This window comes from Hyperolius riggenbachi, chromosome 3 (assembly GCF_040937935.1).
Source record: "Hyperolius riggenbachi isolate aHypRig1 chromosome 3, aHypRig1.pri, whole genome shotgun sequence".
Classification (NCBI taxonomy): domain Eukaryota; kingdom Metazoa; phylum Chordata; class Amphibia; order Anura; family Hyperoliidae; genus Hyperolius; species Hyperolius riggenbachi.
This window is the reverse complement of record NC_090648.1, coordinates 268,529,536-268,548,498: the sequence shown is the minus strand read 5'-3', so window position 1 is coordinate 268,548,498 and position 18,963 is coordinate 268,529,536. Positions and strand designations below refer to the sequence as shown.

General features: G+C 40.9%; 1 protein-coding gene across 2 annotated transcripts in view; it reads right to left on the bottom strand.

Moving 5' to 3' along the window:
* Positions 1 to 18,963, bottom strand: part of GRAMD4 (GRAM domain containing 4) — a 157,985-nt gene that overhangs the window by 52,165 nt on the left and 86,857 nt on the right. The window contains exons 5-6 of one of the 2 annotated variants that reach the window (XM_068276318.1): positions 7,405 to 7,463; positions 4,968 to 5,000 (exon numbers count right to left, since the gene is read on the bottom strand). In XM_068276318.1, coding sequence (XP_068132419.1) covers positions 4,968 to 5,000; positions 7,405 to 7,463 — 92 coding nt within the window. The remainder of the gene's footprint in view (positions 1 to 4,967; positions 5,001 to 7,404; positions 7,464 to 18,963) is intronic. The other variant, XM_068276319.1, reaches the window with a different exon arrangement.

Below are 18,963 nucleotides of genomic sequence, written 5' to 3'. Positions count from 1 at the left end.
TAAATGCACGATTATCAAACAATTTGAAGAAGTTGGACAATTTTTGTTAAGTAAAAAAAGTGCAAACGACAAGGCGTTAGGCGTCCAATAACTGATAAGACGCAGCTCAAGTCAATCCAACTGTTGGATTGACTTGACGAACGACTGAGAGAAGTTGTGTCCAACATGGCAATGCGTACAAAAATCTGCTATGACTTTTCAACTACTTCCATTACTAACTAGAACATTAGTCATTCACCAGTTGAGAAATGATAAATTTGTAGTTGTTCGTCAAGTCATCTGTCAAGTCGTTCTGTGTGTATAAGAGTCGATTGCACATCAAGACGCATCTTTCCAACTTTTTTCATCGTAGTCGTTTGTAAAGTTGTTTATAGTAAAAAGACTTTTGTTGAGGGTGTGTATGTGGCTTTACATGTCTCCACCTGCGTTCCTGCCAGAGCTGAATCTGCTTAAAGCGGAATATAACCCTGCATTTCAACTTTGCTCTAAAACATTATTTACAGTATATTATATGCAACCAGCATTTTTTTTTACTAGACCAGCATTGGAAGGGTTACACAGAGCTTTAAAGTTCCTGGAGAGAACTGCAGACGCATCCGAAGCTGAAATAGATACATTTTGTTTACTTAAATGTATCTAAGTGTGGAATGTGACTCTCTCTCTCTGACTGTGCAGGAGCTGGAGGACAGCCAAAGAGTGTGTAACATTTATCACTTGTTGCATTCTATTTAGTTAAATGTATCTATCTGAACTTCTGCACATCTCTCCACGGAACTTTAAACCTCTGTGTGTAATCCTTCCAATGCTGGTCTAGTAAAAAAAATGCTGGCTGCATATAATATGCTGTAAATAATGTTTTAGAGCAAAGTTGAAATGCAGGGTTATATTCCGCTTTATTAATACAAAAAAAATCTAACTTCAAGACTAAAGCTCTATATACGTGCTAAAGTTTTATGATAAACTTACTTCATTGCTTTTTAGGGTTACAGTTTTTTAGAATGAGCATTGCACAAAAACACCAATATGCTAAGAAGTATGTGGGGATTTATGGTAAAGGGGAACAGGAATGATGGGTGGCAAACATGCGATTACCATCCTCCAGCATGGGGAACAAAGAAAAGCAATGCACTGGAACATCACTTGTAATTTAGTGACAGCTGTGGCGGATTGTTAAACAGCATCTTGAGGCAGCTGTGTCAACACACACACACACACACATTTTGGACAAGATAGCCCGAGACACCTTTATAATGGCCTTGTGAGATAGCGCAAAGACACTATCTATACAGCTATAGAGAATTTTTTTTTTATCTTGTCAGTAGAGAATTTGCAAGGGGTACCAGAAACTGGTAGTTTATTCATCCTAATAAGGTCTTAAAGTGGGCCTGAAAAATCCACCCTGTGTTTTTAGAGAACAGCCGGTCTAATTCTCGCTTATCTGCAATTCATGAGCCAGTGTTATTTGAGCTGCCAGCTCTCTGCCGAGTTTTGAGCAAATATGTAAACACAGGAGGTTAACCCTTTCTGTGCTCCCAGGACACAAGGAAGTAACCACACTGCAGCATCTCTGTAGGAGCTCTATTAGCTGCAACAAGGAAATGTTTTTCTACAAAGGTTATTATGCTGTTCTGAATTCAGGTCAGCTTTAAGCCTTGTGCACATGCTAGATTAAAGTAGTTTGAAATGTCAAACTAATTCTGTATCTGGAGAAAATCGTTAAAAATATAGCTAAATGACATAAAATGACAATGATGGGCAATTGATATTAGGTATTCTGCCCAATCCAAGTTGCAGATCAACTCAGACGATCATTCGGCAGATATCATGCAGTCAGCTGGGCGTGTACGTCATTCAAACGACAATGTTCAAGAGTATGTGTGCATGTCAAGTCAAGTGTTGCTTCCGCTTGTGTGCACAGTACAGTATTTAAACAATAGTCGTTTGGAATATTGCTGTGTGAGGACAATGTAATTTAAAATACTTGTCATTTCTTTTTGCTGGGGTAATGTCATTCATGCCAAAGCTTGTTTCTGTATGGTGACTTTAGTGAGTGTACAGACCTTTAAAGTGGATCCGAGACAAACTTTTGCTGCCTTAATTTTTTCTGTCCCTTACATATCGTTTATTGGGTATTCTTCTCCCTAAAGGCTTCATTTTATTTATTCCTAATTGCATGTAAATTAATGTATCCACGCCCCCAGCTCCTGCAACGCCTAGGTATTCTGAGTCCCATGCTGCAAGTGCAAGAGGGGAGTGAAGTTTTCACAGGCTGAGGGCTGGAGATGCAGAGCAGCTTGCCTGTGTAATAATGACAAGCAGAATATGGCTGCTCCCATTGTATCACAGGAAGAAATAATCATATACTATTGAAGCCGTTTGCAGCTAGATTTACTGTGTAAACTAATCTAAGCTTTAGACAAGATATATAGACAAGTTACTTGCTATAGTTTTTCATCTCGGATGCACTTTAAGCTAGGCATACGCTTTTCCATTTTGTGTAGATCAGCTAAACAGCATCTGCCTGATATCAATGGTTTATCATCCTGCACTAGTACATCTATGATATCAGCATAAACTTTGCTCGATAGGCATTACACAGCCACAGCTGCTAGCTTTGTACTACCCAATGCAGTATAAAAAGGTATGTAAAGCCCCATAGACACGCTCAACAGCGGCCTTTTATGCAGCTCAATTATCAAACAACTTTTGTTGTGAAACAAGGTGAACAACCAAGAAAAAAAAAGTTGCTTTCTATTGTTCACACAACTGATAAGATGTTAATCCAACTGTAGGATTGATGTCTTATCAGTCTTATCAGTTGTGTGAACAATAGCAAACCACTTTTTTTGGTTGTTCAACTTGTTTCACAACAAAAGTTGTATGGGGAGTAGAATCGATCGAAAGCGAAAACGACGGCAAAAACGAACGCAAAAACGCATCGTGTATTCCCAGCATAAGTCTTCATTCATGCTGACATTCACTTACTATTCTAGCACTGCAAATAGACACTCCTCTATGTACTGTGAAAATGCAAACACAATTCTTGCTTGCAGCATAGCAATTTTCTACACTAACACAAAGGTGGCTTTTGGCACAGTCAAATAAGTAAACATGCAAGAAATGCTTATACCTTAAAAAACAACTAGGTCATCCTGTACATCCTATACCAATCACAGATGTGTGTAAGTATTATTTTAGTAAGGGGTAAAAAGCAAAATACATTTTAAAAAGTCTTTTATAAACGCCTGTTGACTTTTATATAGGGTGTTACTAATTGATAAATGAGCCTGTTCACAGTTTAGGCTGCATTAAACAGTGGACAGGCCTATACCAACCTCACTACCTCCATCTCTCATCCATTCTAGAACAGTCTACAAGGATGCCTGCCTCAGATTTACCTTCAGGTCTTAAGGTGTGTACGCACCTTTAGCTTACCAAACTGAGTGCTAGTGATCTGGGCCTTATTTACCATTAAACCCTGGAGAGCCAGAGCCATAACAGTAAATGCAGGGGTACAGGAGCTATACTGCTTTCTCCCTTACTCCTTTGTACAAATGCAAGTAGCCTGGTCTGTTCTATGGAGAGAGAAGCAGCGACCACATTGGTGAGTGTGTGCTGAGCTGGAGGTGCACAAAACAAGCAAGGGTATCTGCTGGCCTCAGATATAGTTCAATTCACATAGGGAGTCACAGATCGAAACGAGGGCCCATCGAACTTCATACAACTCCAGTGCAGTGCATACAAAGTGCAGTGCATACAAAGTGCAGTGCATACAAATCCAATGCGGACTCGACCAATCAAGTGGGATGAATTCTCCAATAACTCTTATTAATTATAAATGGTTATACAGCATACAGTAGAACAACAAGTGCTGTTTGTTATATGTTGTATAATTGCTGAAAATAAATAAGAGTTATTGGAGAATTCATCCCATATGATTGGTCGAATCCAGGTTGGATTTGTATGTACTGCACTGAGCTAGAGGTGCTAAAGAATAGCGCCCTTTTGTAGCTTGCTTAGCAATACAGCAGGATCACTAAGAGACACTGGGGGACAGCTGTACCGCTACAGCTGTACTGCTACATTTTCAGCTGAGATGACCATAAACTGATGTCTCTAATGGTGGCCACTAATGATCCAATCCATTTCATCCAATCTGTGTAATATGAGGGAACTGCCTAAATGATGCATTCAATATATTTACTTAATTTACCCTTACACTACATAGATTTGGTAAAATTGGATGGGAAAGATTGGATAATTAGTGGCCACCTTTAGGATCCGTTTCCACAAAGTACAAATACTCACCTTTTCCCTGCATCTGAGCTAGATGGGGAAATGCAGCCTATTCTGTTCAATAGCATGCTGTCCCAAATTGCTTACCGGTGCCATTCTAGACATACAGCATGCATACCAATCACTACAGTCATGCATGGCTATAGCGATGTGGCTGCAGCTTTGCAGCATGGGTTGCGCAACAGATTCAGAAACAGACGAGGCACCCTAGTGGAAATAAGCCCTGTGGCAGGCTTCACACTTCTTATTGCAGAAAAATGAATGGTTTTTCACAGATAAGGAAGAATTAGACAGGCTGTTCTCTATAAACACACACAGGGCAGACACATGGTGCATTTCTCTGTGTTTTCCTTCTCTCCTCAACAAGAGTTCAGGTCCACTTTAAGCCACAGACTCAGAACAAATATGCAGCTCAGGTCCTTTAAATGCATACATAAAGGCTAGGTTTACAGTGGTGCGTTATTGGTGTGGCGTAACAACCACATTCTACATAGCTTGGTGCACTGCACTGCCTATGCGATGTTTACAGTGCAACGGGTGCGGTATAACAGTGTGTAACAACAATACATATTGCCTGACTGTTCTGCTGATCCTGTACCTGTAGGGTATTAAAGCACACCTGAACATAGAACTCCCTCTTTGCTCTAAAAGATAAGCAACAGCATAATTACCTTTGACCATTTCAGCCTGCGGGTTGTTTTCACCTTATGGACGAGAAGAATTTTCACATTTCAGCGCTTCTCTCATTCATTCCCCAATAACTTTATCACTACTTATCACAACTAAATGATCTATACCTTGATTTTTCCGCCACCAATTAGGCTTTCTTTGGGCGATACATTATGCAAAGAATTATTTTATTCTAAATGCATTTTAATAAGAATAATATGAGAAAATTGAAAAAAAATCATTTTAGTTTTTCGGCCATTATAGTTTTAAAATAAAACTTAAAACTGTAGATAAAAGCCACACATTTTGTTTGCCCATTTGTTCCAGCTATTGCAATATTTAAATTATATCCCTAGTGCAATGTATGGTGACAATTTTTTATTTGGAAATAAAAAGGTGCATTTTTTTCCGTTTTACATCCATCACTAATTACAAGCCCATAATTTAATAATAATATGCCCTCTTGACATATATATTAAAAAATGTTTAGTCTGTAGGTGTAATTTTACTATTTGGCTACAAGAGGTCCTCGCGCATCATTTCCTATTGCATACAATAAGTACGCTACATAGGAAGGAATGCATAACTGTTACTTAGGAAGTGACGTAGGCATCTCATTGATACAAGCGAGCGGGAGGGAGCGCGGCAGCACGAGCAGTACAAAATCAGAGAATGATCACCGTTTTTGAACAAAAACAGTGATCATTTTCGCCGGACAAGTATGGATTGGCTCAGGGGACTTCTGGCACCGGGACCATCGCAATTGCAGGCTTCCACCCCTATGATTGCATGCACAGCCCCGCAAACTGCACAGATGAGAGTCTCATGTGCCTGCGGCTACAGCAGCACCTGCCACAGGCGTAAGACTCATGTCCGTGTGGCAGTAATGGTTAAAGAGAACATCTTCATTAAAACTTACATAACTTCCACAGAGATTTTGCAGTGTGGTTACTTCCTGGTTTGCTGGGAGCACAGGAAGGGTTAACCTCCTGTGTTTACCTATTAGCTTTAAAATTCAGCAGAGAGCTGACAGCTCAAATTACGCTGGCCCATTCATTGCAGATAAGGAAGAATTAGACAGGCTGTTCTCTATCAACACACACAGGGTGGACACATGGTGGATTTCTGTGTTTTCCTTCTCTCCTCAACAAGAGTTCTTGTCCGCTTTAAGCCACAGACTCAGAACAAGTATGCAGCTCAGATCCTTTGAATGCATACATATAGGCTAGGTTTACAGTGGTGTATTGCGAAGCGGCATAACAGCCACATTCTGCGTGCCTTGGTGCACTACACCACCTATGAGATGTTCACAGTGCAACGCCTGCGGTATAATGGCGTGCATCATAACACACTTTATGCCGTGCATTGCCGCAAAACCCAGCTTCCCCATTCCCTGATGTTCCCGTGCTATTACAGGGAATGCAAGGCAACTCTCACTGTAAACCTAGCCATAATAAAATGCACATGTGAATTTGAGGGGGGGGGGGGGGGGAGTATTGCTAATAGTAGAAGATCAGTAATATTACAAATATCCTAGTATGTCCGTTTAATATTTGCAATTTTACACATATTCTACTATTACTGTATCTTATTCCTGGGACTTAACGATGCCTGACAGGATCCCCCTGCAAAACTTTTAGGGGGCCCCCATTCCTACATTCAGATCCCCCCCTCTTTTAGCCAAATGCCCAGCAGCGGAAAGTAAGCAGCCCACACGACTTATTTCCTCTCCTCCTATGCTCCCCTGGCTGCCATCCCGAGCTACAAAATCAACAAGGGGTTAAGCACCTCCACTGCCACTGCGCTGATTGAAAGGGCACAACCAGGGGACCACAGGAGGGGGGGCCTACTCCTAACACTAACAAGTCTCTCCATCCCCACATGCACATTAATACTGTCACTATCATTACTGTTGATGTAATCACGGATTATTACCGTTATAGTGTTGTGCCCAAATTTAGCAGCCTGCACCTACAATAATCTGTAAGTGGTAAATGAACATTGAAAATATAGCCAAACCAAAATTTACTTGTGCTATTATCTACTTACTACTTCATCTTTGAACACAATCTGACAACATGTTTTAGGTGTTTGATTTAACTACCTTAGCAGCCAAACAGCAGGATAGTTAGGCAGCTGGCATTGTTTACAAGGAAATAAACACAACAGCCTGCATATCCTTCTCATTACATGGTCACTTTAAAATCACAGTGGCTGCATATAATTTATTCAAGAGGACCACATTAAGACATTAGACATTCTTTTGTATATTCTATGGTCTACAGAGCTACTGAAATTGAAGCTTTTGCAGATTATTTTTAGGGATATAACAGATTTGCCATTGGAAACTAGAGAAAAGAATTTCCTCTACAAGCTAAAGATCTTCTTCAATAATTGAACATCAGTATTATGCTTCAATGTATCTTCTGGCAAAAGTACCTGATCCATTGTTCTGAGACTGTCCTCTTGAAGGTTGTTGTGCTGTGGAGTCATCGGTCCTAGAAGAGCAAGATGTAAAAGATCTTTAAAACTGCTGCTAGGCAATTAAGCGTAGCTACAAAATCACAATAGACCCTGAAAAGTCCCTTGTACCAGCACACCTCTCTTCAACAGCTATGGAGAGGAGAAATCTGTCAGACACTGCATTCATTGCAACATTTTCACCTGACAAGGGCAATAGTTGAATTATAAAGTCAGGACACCTGACCTGAGAGGTTACCTTATTATATTTTAAACAATACAATTTCCCTGGCATCCTGCTGATCTCTATGGCTGTAGTTGTGTCTAAATCACAAACCAGAAACAAGCATGCAGCTAATCTAGTCAGACTTCAGTCAGAAACACCTGATCTGCATACTTACTCAAGCTCTAAGTATTAGAGGAAGATGATCAGCAGGACAGCCAGGAAACTGGTTTTGTTTAAAAAAGGAAATAAACTTGGCAGCCTCCATATCACTCTCAATTCATGTGTCCTTTAATTGATCAACTGCATGCAGACTTTATTGTCTTGTTCAAATCTAGGTAATGAGGGCTGCCCACTCAGCCTCCTGTAATGTAGCATGCAGGAGGTGGTCCAGGGCGGTGGCAGCACTTGGCACCCCACCTGTACTGCGCACCTTGGTTTGAAACTTAAGAAATCCCACAAGTAATGTAACTTCCAGGTCGCAAAATAGTGGTAGGTGGGGACTTTCAGACTGGCTGCAAGCACCGCTCCTGCTACCGCAATACCATGTGAAAATAAAGGTCTCCTTGTAGGATAGACAAGATAGAGTTAACTGTTGAGCCAGTGCTATATCTGGTACTGCAGATCCAGGCACATTACTGTGCCTTTAAATTTGTTGATTGGCTTTACCCTGCAGTCCCATTTAAATAGCAGGGGCTGCTTTGTAAGTAACCATTTGCCTCCTTGCGTAAAATGCAGGTAATATACAGAAGAAAGAGTGTTTACATGTGTTTTAAACCTGGGCTGTGGGGTCGGTGCAAAAATCATCCGACTCCAACTCAGTTTATCAGAGTAACCAAGCAGCTCGGGGTGACGTAAACCACTAGGAACTGACTCCAGGTACCCAGAATTGCTCTGACTCCTCGACTCAGACTCCACAGCGCTTGCAGGGCTATTGAGTAGGTACCAAAATCATCTGACTCCTCAGCTTAAAAAAAAAAAAAAAAAGTCTCATTCTGACTTTTCAGACACCACTTGGAAATTGAGTAGGTTATAGATAGCTTGTCATCTATGACAGGTTCATTATGACAGACATAGATATGCACCATGAAATCCATGGACTGACACAGCAGATCGTACATCGGACACCTTGTGGTTGCACTCTACTGTGAACCCAGCCTAAGATACACAATATGATGTATTATTGTTTTGTGTCCCACTGCCTGGCATCAGTTGTCACCCTTTAGAAAAGCTTAGGCTAAAGCAATTATCCACTAATGGTTTTAAAGGCCAGCGCATGCGGTTTAGCATTGTAAAATAAGGTGTTGGATTTTATAAGAACATTACATCTGATAATACTAATAAAAACTAGGTGGTCTCTGGTTCCATTCAAAATTGGAATATCAACTGTATATTGATCAGGAATGTACAGTACGTTCTTCAACAAGAAGAGCAGGAGTGGTATGCATAGTTCTGCACTGTATCAAGTAATACAAAGATAGCAGCTGTGACCGTATGATAAAAATTAGGAAAGTGGTTAAATTGATGGTCTATTTGAGAGTAGGCCATCAACTCATCCACTGGTTTTTAGTCTGTCAGAGACATGTTTACTTAGCAATTGGTGAAGTGCTAACTAATATATTGGCTTGTTTGCACAACTATATAGCTGTGTGTCTTGTTATGCTTTAAGTCCAATCTACACGATACGATTCTTTGTAAGATTTGATTACGATTCTATTTACGATCCGATTAAATCCAACATGTCCGATCGGGATTCCATTCAATTCGATTTGCCATTGCAAAACAATGGCAAATCGAATTAATTCAAATCGAATCCTGATCAGACATGACGGATTTAATCGGATCGTAAATAGAATCGTAATCGAATCGTACAAAGAATTGTATCGTGTAGATTGGGCTTAAGACCCATCACATGCCATTCACAAATCCCATCACAGAGCTCCTATGAAAGTCTGAAAAGGATTTTTGATCAAAACTCACTTGCACGTTTTATTTCCTTGGACTGCCCCCCATATTTTAATGGTTCCATTATCAGGTTTGATATTGCCATACCCTCCTCCATACTGGAATCTTGTAGCTGGAGATTACAAACAATACATCTTCACTTTTCTGGGGTGTCCATTCTTTTTTACTCTTTCATCTAACCACTCTCAATGGTGCACGAGAAAAAGGTTGCTGAGCAATTAAAAAAATGCTGGCCAACTTGTCAGGTAGCGGCAAGCAGTTGATACCACAAGGCAGGCCAAAAGTCTGTTCATTAGTAGATCAAATGCCTGTAAAACATACAGACTTTATCAAAGGTGTTCCAAATGTGTTTCCACATTTGTGGGGAGTGAGCTAATATGGTTGTACATAGGTCAGATTAGTGACAACTGTGCTTAGGACAAGATATTCCCATAACATGACCAACATTGTTTAAGCAAAGTGAATTGTGTGTGCAGAGTGGGTGTAGAGATGGCTGTATGTCTTCTGTACACATTCAATATTTGCACATGAAATTAACAGAATCCTGTATATAAAACCACACACCCTAGTTTACAAGCATGGAATTTTTTTCAGGGAACAAAGTCAATGTACCAAATCTAAACCAAGGTAACTAATCTACCACAATGCCAACAATCCTATAGGTACATCTCATCAACAGTGACAAGAGATTAGCATGCTCAAATCAAGAGTCATAGGTAAGGAATGCCCATCAGAGGCAGCATCTATGTTCCACCGATGTGAATAAACTGGCATGGCTCAGACAGAGGGAGCCAACAATATGCTATGAGCTACGGGTCCAGGGCTGTGCAGTGAAGAGATGGAGCTATGGGTCCAGGGCTGTGGAGAGAGGAGATGAATTGATATAGCAAATATTTTCCTTATTTTATGATAAGTAATCATTAGCATAAGTAATCATGTGGTTAAATAGTTGACCAGATCAAAAGACAATTGCCATTAGAAGTAAATACTGAAATTACCAAGTTGCACAAGGCTTTCGGCCATCCTGTCATCTCTATAAAAAAGTTTGACCCTTTGCGTGTGTAACCTCTGTGCAGTGACCACTGTCAGCATGACAGGATGTAAAGGAAGTCATGTGACTGCCAGAAGGCTGTGTCACCCAGTTACAAACATATAAACAGGAATGTACTCCCAAGAGCAATGATAGTCAAAGGTGCATCCAGGCATATCCTGAGACGTACACGTCCCAAAAAGATTGAACGGTGCCAGCAAATGCTGCTAAAATTATCCAACTCTATCTTATGCAATAGCAAGAACTCAAGAAGTGAGAGTGTAATACAAAGCTATCATGTTTCAATATATACATTTACAAAGGGACAAAAAAATTCTCTCCTTTACTAAAGAGAAATATCAGCATTAAAAAAGCACCAGATGTCCTTCCTTGAATCATCCCAATTCATCAGAAACAGAATACTGTGCTGTACTGTAAACACTGCAATTTTACATGGAAGCACTTAGAGGTGACTACAGCAAACAAAGTAGATACTGTACTACTACCTGACCACTGAAAGCAGCCCAGCCGCATTGAATGCATGCGCATTTTCAAGTGCTGGAGAGATTGGCTGCTCAATTGTTTTGTTAATATGAAATGTAAATATCTGCTGCTATAATCTGCTCAACCAAATATAAAGTAAGGATTATGTCCATACACACTCTCAATAGACCATTCACTGGAACTTGTATTTAATCCAGTATCCAAAATTACAAGCAGTGACAATACATAGGGCAAATAGACAGTGTCAAACCCAAAAGACGTATAAAGTTCTCTTCTTTTCGCCAGCACCTATATAGGGTTGGTGAAGCCCAGGAGGCTACAGAATTATAGTTGTAAGTCCATAAACAATTCAGAAATTCTGAAACATGGCGACAGACACTTGGCCAGAGCGGTTTTGGGCCGCCTGTCAGTTTGAAGCTCAAAAATGTGCACTCATTTTTCACAACACACAGACCTCAATTCACAGAGCTTTATCAAACACTTTATCAAACGTTTGATAATTTTCCTCATAGGTAAAATCTAATTTTGAATTCACTAAGGTGTTAGAGATTTATTAAACATTTCATAGATAAAACATTCCATAAATCTATAACACCTTAGTGAATTCAAAATTAAATTTTACCCATGAGGAAAATTATCAAACGTTTGATAAAGCTCTGTGAATTGAGGCCACAAAAGCGATTTAAATACCCCTCATAGATAAAACCCATCCAACCAAATTGCAGAATTAACTTCAAATAAACCAACAGAAAAGTTGCCGGACCTGATTGGTATCCGTTCCTAAATCACAGGAGTTGGGTCTTCACTCATTGGCACATTAGACTTACAGCTACGTTCACGCCCACTGTTGACTGCAGGGTTTTCTCTGATGCCTCCACCCACTTCAGGAAGTTGCTGGTTTGGATTATTATGTGGCTGGTGTGCAAGCTATTCATGTGACCCCATCTGGTCCGTCACCTTTCCAATTGATTTTATTTCAAGGTTTATTCTGCAATTTGATTGGATGGGTTTATCTAGGAGTGGTATTTAAATCAATATTGTATGTTGTGAAAAATGAGCGCACATTTTTGGGTTTGAAAACATGCAGTCAGTCCAAAACAGTTTTGGCCAAGTGTCTGTTGCAATAATGTATAGCAATTTCTGAATTGTTTATGGGCTAGCAAGTATAATTGTATAGCCTCCTGGGGCTGCAGCAACCCTATATTTGCATAGGTGCTGGAAAAAAGAAGAGAACTCAATACCTCTTTTGGGTTTGATCCCAATTGCCAATCTGCCCTATGTATTATCATTGCTTGTCATTTTGGATACTGGAATAAATACATGTTCCAGTGAATCATCCATTATGAGTGCTGGTCTTTATTTTCAACTTCTGTGCCTGAAGGTGCCCATTAACCACTTGAGGACCGCAGTGTTAAACCCCCCAAAAGACCAGGCCATTTTACTCATATTGGGCCACTGCAGCTTTAAGGCCTCGCTGCAGGGCCGCAGAACTCAGCACACAAGTGATTTCCCCTCCCCCCTTTCTCCCCACCAACAGAGCTCTCTGTTGGTGGGGTCTGATTGCTCCCCTCATGTTTATTTTTTTATTATAAATATTTATTATTTTTCTCAAATTGTTTTTAACATTTATTCCTCTAGCTCCCCCCCCCCCCCCCCCCCCGCCAGCCAGTCACCATGATCAGCTGTCATATGCACCAGTCTCCTAGCGGCGCATGTGATCCCCTGCAAACTCCGCCCCAAGGACTTTACGCCGATCGGCATTAGGTGGTCCTGGGGCTGGTGCCGCGTTCACGCCCATTGGCGTGACGCGGTCGCCAAGAGGTTAAAGGATACCCGAGGTGACATGATGAGATAGACATGGGTATGTACAGCGCCTAGCAATCCAATAACTATGCTGTATTCCTTTTTTACTTTCTCTGCCTGAAAGAGTTAAACATCAGGTATGTAATTGTCTATCTCAGTCCTGACTCAAACAGGAAGTGACTACAGTGTGACTGTCATCGATAAGAAATTACAACTATAAAACACTTTCCTAGCAGAAAATGGCTTCTGGGAGCAGGAAGGAGATAAAAAGGGTCAATAGTTCATAGATTTTAGCTCTGGCATACTTCAATGAATGTGTCATTGAGCAAAAACAATACAACAATAAAAACTTAAAAAGATTTAAACAAACTAAAACTGTGGGAGATCTTAAAAAGTCATTTTTAGGAAAAGGAAGATAGATATAATCATTTATTTCATTCGTTTATTTTCGCCTTGGGTGTCCTTTAATGATACAATTTCATTTCTGATCGCCACAGTAATCAATCAGAAACAACCAGTCATACCCATTAACAGCTGAATTTCTGCTAACCAATCCAATCAGATTGATTGGACTGAACCGAAAAATGGATAGATTCCATTAATCTGATCGAACTGGCTAGCAGGAATGTGGAATTTCATGGGCATGGCCGACCGTTATTGATTATCACAGCGATCAGCAACGATTGATGGGCCGTGAAACGGTACAGTTATCGGGCACCTTTAGAAAAGTACATTTTAAGTACATAGCTGACCAACTTCTGCCGATGCAGCTCCAAATATTCTCAATAAGCAGAACCAAGACTAACAAGTACTTGTCTGTTGTATTCATAGACCCCATTTTAGGTTTTTCAATAAAACTATATACTGTATGTTGGGAAAACAATATAACAGACAAGACAGAAAGCACTTAGAGACAATTTAATGAAGAAAAGGTTTTTTTCTATACGAGTGCCTGCAGCTACATCTGTAAAGGGATAAAGGTTCAATGAGTTGTACTTAATTGGATACTAGGCAGCATCTGTTCTCATCAAGGTACAGCCCGAGCTGAACTAGGTTATAAAGGACAGAAACACCACCTTGCCAATTCTTCTGAGTAAATAAAATCTGTGGCAAGTAATTATTAAGTGCTCAATATATCAATACACAAGATCTACAGAAATATGAGCAGTACAAGTATACAAATATATTAATGTGTACAGAATGAAAGGAAAATAAAAAGTAAAAAAGCACACGTGTCGCTCTATAAAACGTCACAATAGGTTCTGCTGATGCAGCGCTTTCTCTTTATCCCACTTAACCAGGCGATACTACCCAGAATAATCAATACCAAGAAGCTGGTCGTACTGTCCATTAAAGAGCACTGTGTATACAGCATAATATGTCCTCTCAATGGCACTAGCTGGTGTCACTACTAGGGCTGTACATAGTACACATGTGTGTACCTACCCCCAGCACGTTGTTCCTGCGCCATCCACCTTTTAAAAGAAACAATGTTTAATAGGGGTGTATTTATACTTACCTGGGCTTCCACCGACCTCAAGCCCCGAGGTGTGTGGGCTCCCTCGCCGTTCTGTCCAGCCGCACCGTTCGCTCATTAATCCTGCCAGCAATCTGCCCGTCATGCTCTTCTGCGCATGAGCAGCCTCAGCGCAGGTGCCGAATGATCTCTGCCGCGGGAGCACAACAGTGGGGCGCGTGAGGCCGCGCCATGCAGAAGAGAGCGACCGGTGAGATTACCGGCAGGGATAAGGAGAGAACAGAGCTGTTGGGGAGGATGGGGCTGGAGTAAACCACAGGTAAGTATAAATACATCCCAATTAAATATCTGAGTTTTCCTTTAAATGGGGGATAGCCCAGGAACAACATGATGACACAGACCAAAGAGCAGGAAGGCGCTATCTATGGTATCCAGAGCCTTCCCCACGAGTTTGGCTGGACAGTGTACTGGTTAAGGGCCTCTGACATAGATCAACAGGGTTTGGATCCTGGCTAGGGCCAGCACCTATTCAGGAAGGAGTCTTTAGGCAAGACTCTCCCAATACTACTGGATGGCTGTAGCACTCAAGAAAAGAGCTATACAAATTTTAGCATTATTACTTAGGTATGTATCTAACCTGAAGCAAGTTTCCTTACTTCAAATTTGCTTTAATCCCCCCAGGCTTTGTTACTGACCAGTAGGGAGGATCAATGGGATGCAAATCAATTTTTCTTGCACTTATATTTCATGTAAATTATATACAGCTTGAAAATGGACTTCCTGTCAATTTGTATTGGTCCAAGTTTACCTGCCATAACATTTACATGAAATTTGAATGAAAGGAAAAATTATAATGTGTCTCATTGATTAGCATTCATGTAAAACCGCACCTAGAAAAAAAAGGGTGCATGGGATTGCTGCTAGTAGAATATAGGTAAAATTAACAATATTTTACTACTTAATGCCAATAGTAAAAGATCTGTAATATTTACTGATATTTTACTATGTCTTAACCTAACCCTACTCTCACACAGAACCCTCCCTCTACCGATGCCTAACCCTGTGACCTCGCTCTATCGATGCCTAACCCTTAACCATCTTACCGCTATGTATGCCTGACTCTTAACCTTAACTATCCCCCTCCAAAGGTGCCTAACATTTAACCACCCCCCTTCTACCTCCTGCCACAAAGCCACGATTTACAGCAAAAGGAGGGGAATTTGTACACCTAGAGGAGCCAGATGAAATTGCATGCATCAAGGCTTGCCAATATGCAAATTGCGTCATTACATAGCAGACTGGTGTCCCAAATTTCGCTTCTTAGGCGCAAATCGGGCTTTAATAATGGGTGCCTTTAGTGATGCCCTTTTTTCTACAACGGCACCTTTGCCCTTTTTACCTGTTCTACATTATTATTATTTAGTATTTATATAGCACCGACATATTACGCAGCGCTGTACAGTGTATATATATATATATATATATATATATATATATATATATATATATATATATATATATATATATATATATATATATATATATATATATATATATATATATATATATATATATATATATATATATATATATATATATATATATATATATATATATATATATATATATATATATAGTCTTGTCACTAACTGTCCCTTAAAGGAGCTCACAATCTAATACATTGATCATTGCTACTGGCCGGGAGAGTGTGGAAAGGTGTGGAGACCAATGGGACAGAGGGCATGAAAAAAATTCTACATTGAGCATACATTTGTATGCATATTTATAAGATGGCCTGTGCCAATGAAAACCTACTTTACTATTCTTGATTTAATAGGCATATATACCATACTTTATTCTGTTTTACTAGTGTCATTTGAGGGGTAAGCCAACTCTATTTTTTCTATTTTATTTCTTTTTAATGTAATTTTATGTCATTTTGGGTGCTTGCTTACCCATTATACTTATAAGATGTACATTTGTCCCACAGTAAAATGTGCTATAAATTGCTTTTTCCCTAGGTCACTGTCACTTATAGGAGCTTGTAAAAATCTGACAGATCTGACAGGTTTTGGACAAGTCCCGTCTCCTCTCAGGGTATTCATTTATTTTCAAAAGCACTTATTGCATGGCAGTTGCTCAGTCCTGCCACAACAGTGTGCAAATGAGGAGGCTGGCTGGTACAGATTCTTTCCAGGGAATGCTTTTGTAAAGAGTTAAGAAAATATACAGAGAATTCACATTGAGGAGATGGACTAGTCCAAAGCCCTTTGAGTTTTGTACTTTAGCTCATTCATTGTACTCAGTCTGCCTTTTATGGGCTAAACTTCTTACTGAGCTTAGAAATATTGAAATATGGCCCCTGGCACCATGTTTTGTTCCATTAGCTCATGCTTTAATCTCTCTTCTGGGATGAGTGATGTTGTTGTCCCATGTGCCTCCAAATCATGTAACAATCTGACATGTACATGGAGAGGAGAGCTGGACTATGCATTGGTTTCTGTATTTTGGTAATAGACTGTGTACATACATTTGCGGACCAGAAAATGCAACAATGAAACAACAACTAAAAAAGTTGAAAAAATAAAAATAGAATGACTCTTTCCCATAATTCTGTGACATGCAGTTACTGCATGAATATGGAAGAGCTCAGCTGCATCAGAGCTGGTCATTTGCAAGGCTTGTAGCTTGCCTGCCCCAGTGGAAAACACAGCAGAGCACAGCCAAGTTATTAGTAAGCAGGTCTATTTTTACAGCTGATGTCTGACAGAGGGAGGTCATGCAGGACAGATTACACGGACCGGTGATAACACTAAGGTGTTCTTGTTACCCAGTAGCATTGCTACAATATCATTACTGAACGTAAGTGGACAGCAAAAGGCTGGATTATTTTTTATATTTAACACCTTGCACCTCATTGTAGCATCAATAATTTCCATGTGTACATTTATAATTGGGTCTATTATTGTAATTTTGAATCCCTTTCTATCATGATGAGAAAGCCAACTTGGATTATGATCTCCAACTTCCCATCAGGCAGTAGGGCAGAAGGTCAGAGCTTCCATAGGGTGCAGAAATACAGTGGGGGCTACGGGGCTTTGGAGGTCACAACTAGTCAGAACAGAACATTTCTGCTCAGGACCCCTCTTTACCAAAGACTATTGTAAGTTTGTATAAGTATGAAGACTAAGGTTCGGTTCACACTTGTTTAAAAAAACATATCCGTGACTCCAGTTTTTGACTAAAACCAGAGCCACGGATACCAATGTTTAAAATAGCGCCCGTCTTCACACACTTCAAAAAACGGATCCGCGGGATCTGGTTTGAAAAACTGAATGAGAGAAAGAGTCGGGATTTGCAACATTTTCACGGAGCCCAGATACCTGCATAGGCAATGAAAGGCAATACAAAAACGGATCTCACTCTACACAGGCTACGTTGCACACAAACGGAGGGAGAACCAGATTGCCTACTACCCGCTCCTTCCTTGTGGACCTCCTATCCCCCCCATAAGTAGTATAATTGCCCCAAGGTAGCCTGGGAGGGGTAGAAGCCAGGAAGGGGGGCAGCGGGCATAGCAGCGGGCATAGCACGGGGTGGGGGTTCTCACCAGCCCCCTTCACCTGGGTCCCCCTGTCCCCACTCCCTCTCCAGCTATTTGCGCTAATGTAATCAGCAGCAAGCGGGGAAACAATTACCTACTTCTTTCCTCCACGTGACTTCCTGCAATGCCACCCACTGAAGTACAGAGGGGGCGGCATTACAGGAAGTCACACAACGAGCGGTAGAACACAAGGAAGGAAGGTAATTGCCTCCCTGCTCGCTGCTGATTACATTACTGCAAATAGCTGGAGGGGGAGCAGGGACAGGAGACCCAGACCCTCCCCGCCGCTGTGCCTGCCCCCCTGCGTGGGTGGGGGGGCCCCCTCCAGCTTGGCGGGCCCCCTCCACCCAGGACCAGGGGCACGTTTTTAAAAACACAAATGGATTGGAAACATATGCTGCAAAAGGGCAGCACGGATTCGTTTGCGTTCCGGTTTTTGAAAACCGGACCACGGATTGCGTTCCGCAACTGTACCTAGTGTGAACTGAGCCTTAAAAGGAACAATCCAGCAAAAAATGTAAACAATTAACCTCTTAAGGACTGCAAGGCTAAACCCCCTAGTGACCAGGCCATTTTTAGTAAAAGTGGCCACTGCAGCTTTAAGGCCAAGCTGCAGGGCCGCACAACACAGCACACAAGTGATCCCCCCCCCCCTTTTCTACCCACCAACAGAGCTCTCTGTTGGTGGGGTCTGATCGCTCACCACACGTTTATTTTATTTAAATATTTTCGTTTGTGTTTTTATTTTTTAAAAAAAGCCTGTTTCTTTAAACTGCTTCCTTCCCTCCCTCCCTCCCCACAGCCAGCCAATTACGGCGATCGGCTGTCATAGGCTTCAGCCTATGAGAGCCGATCACTCTCTTGTCCCCAGTACAGCGCTACTGCCGATCGTAGAGCTGCACAGTGTAAATAGACGGCGATCATGCCGTCTA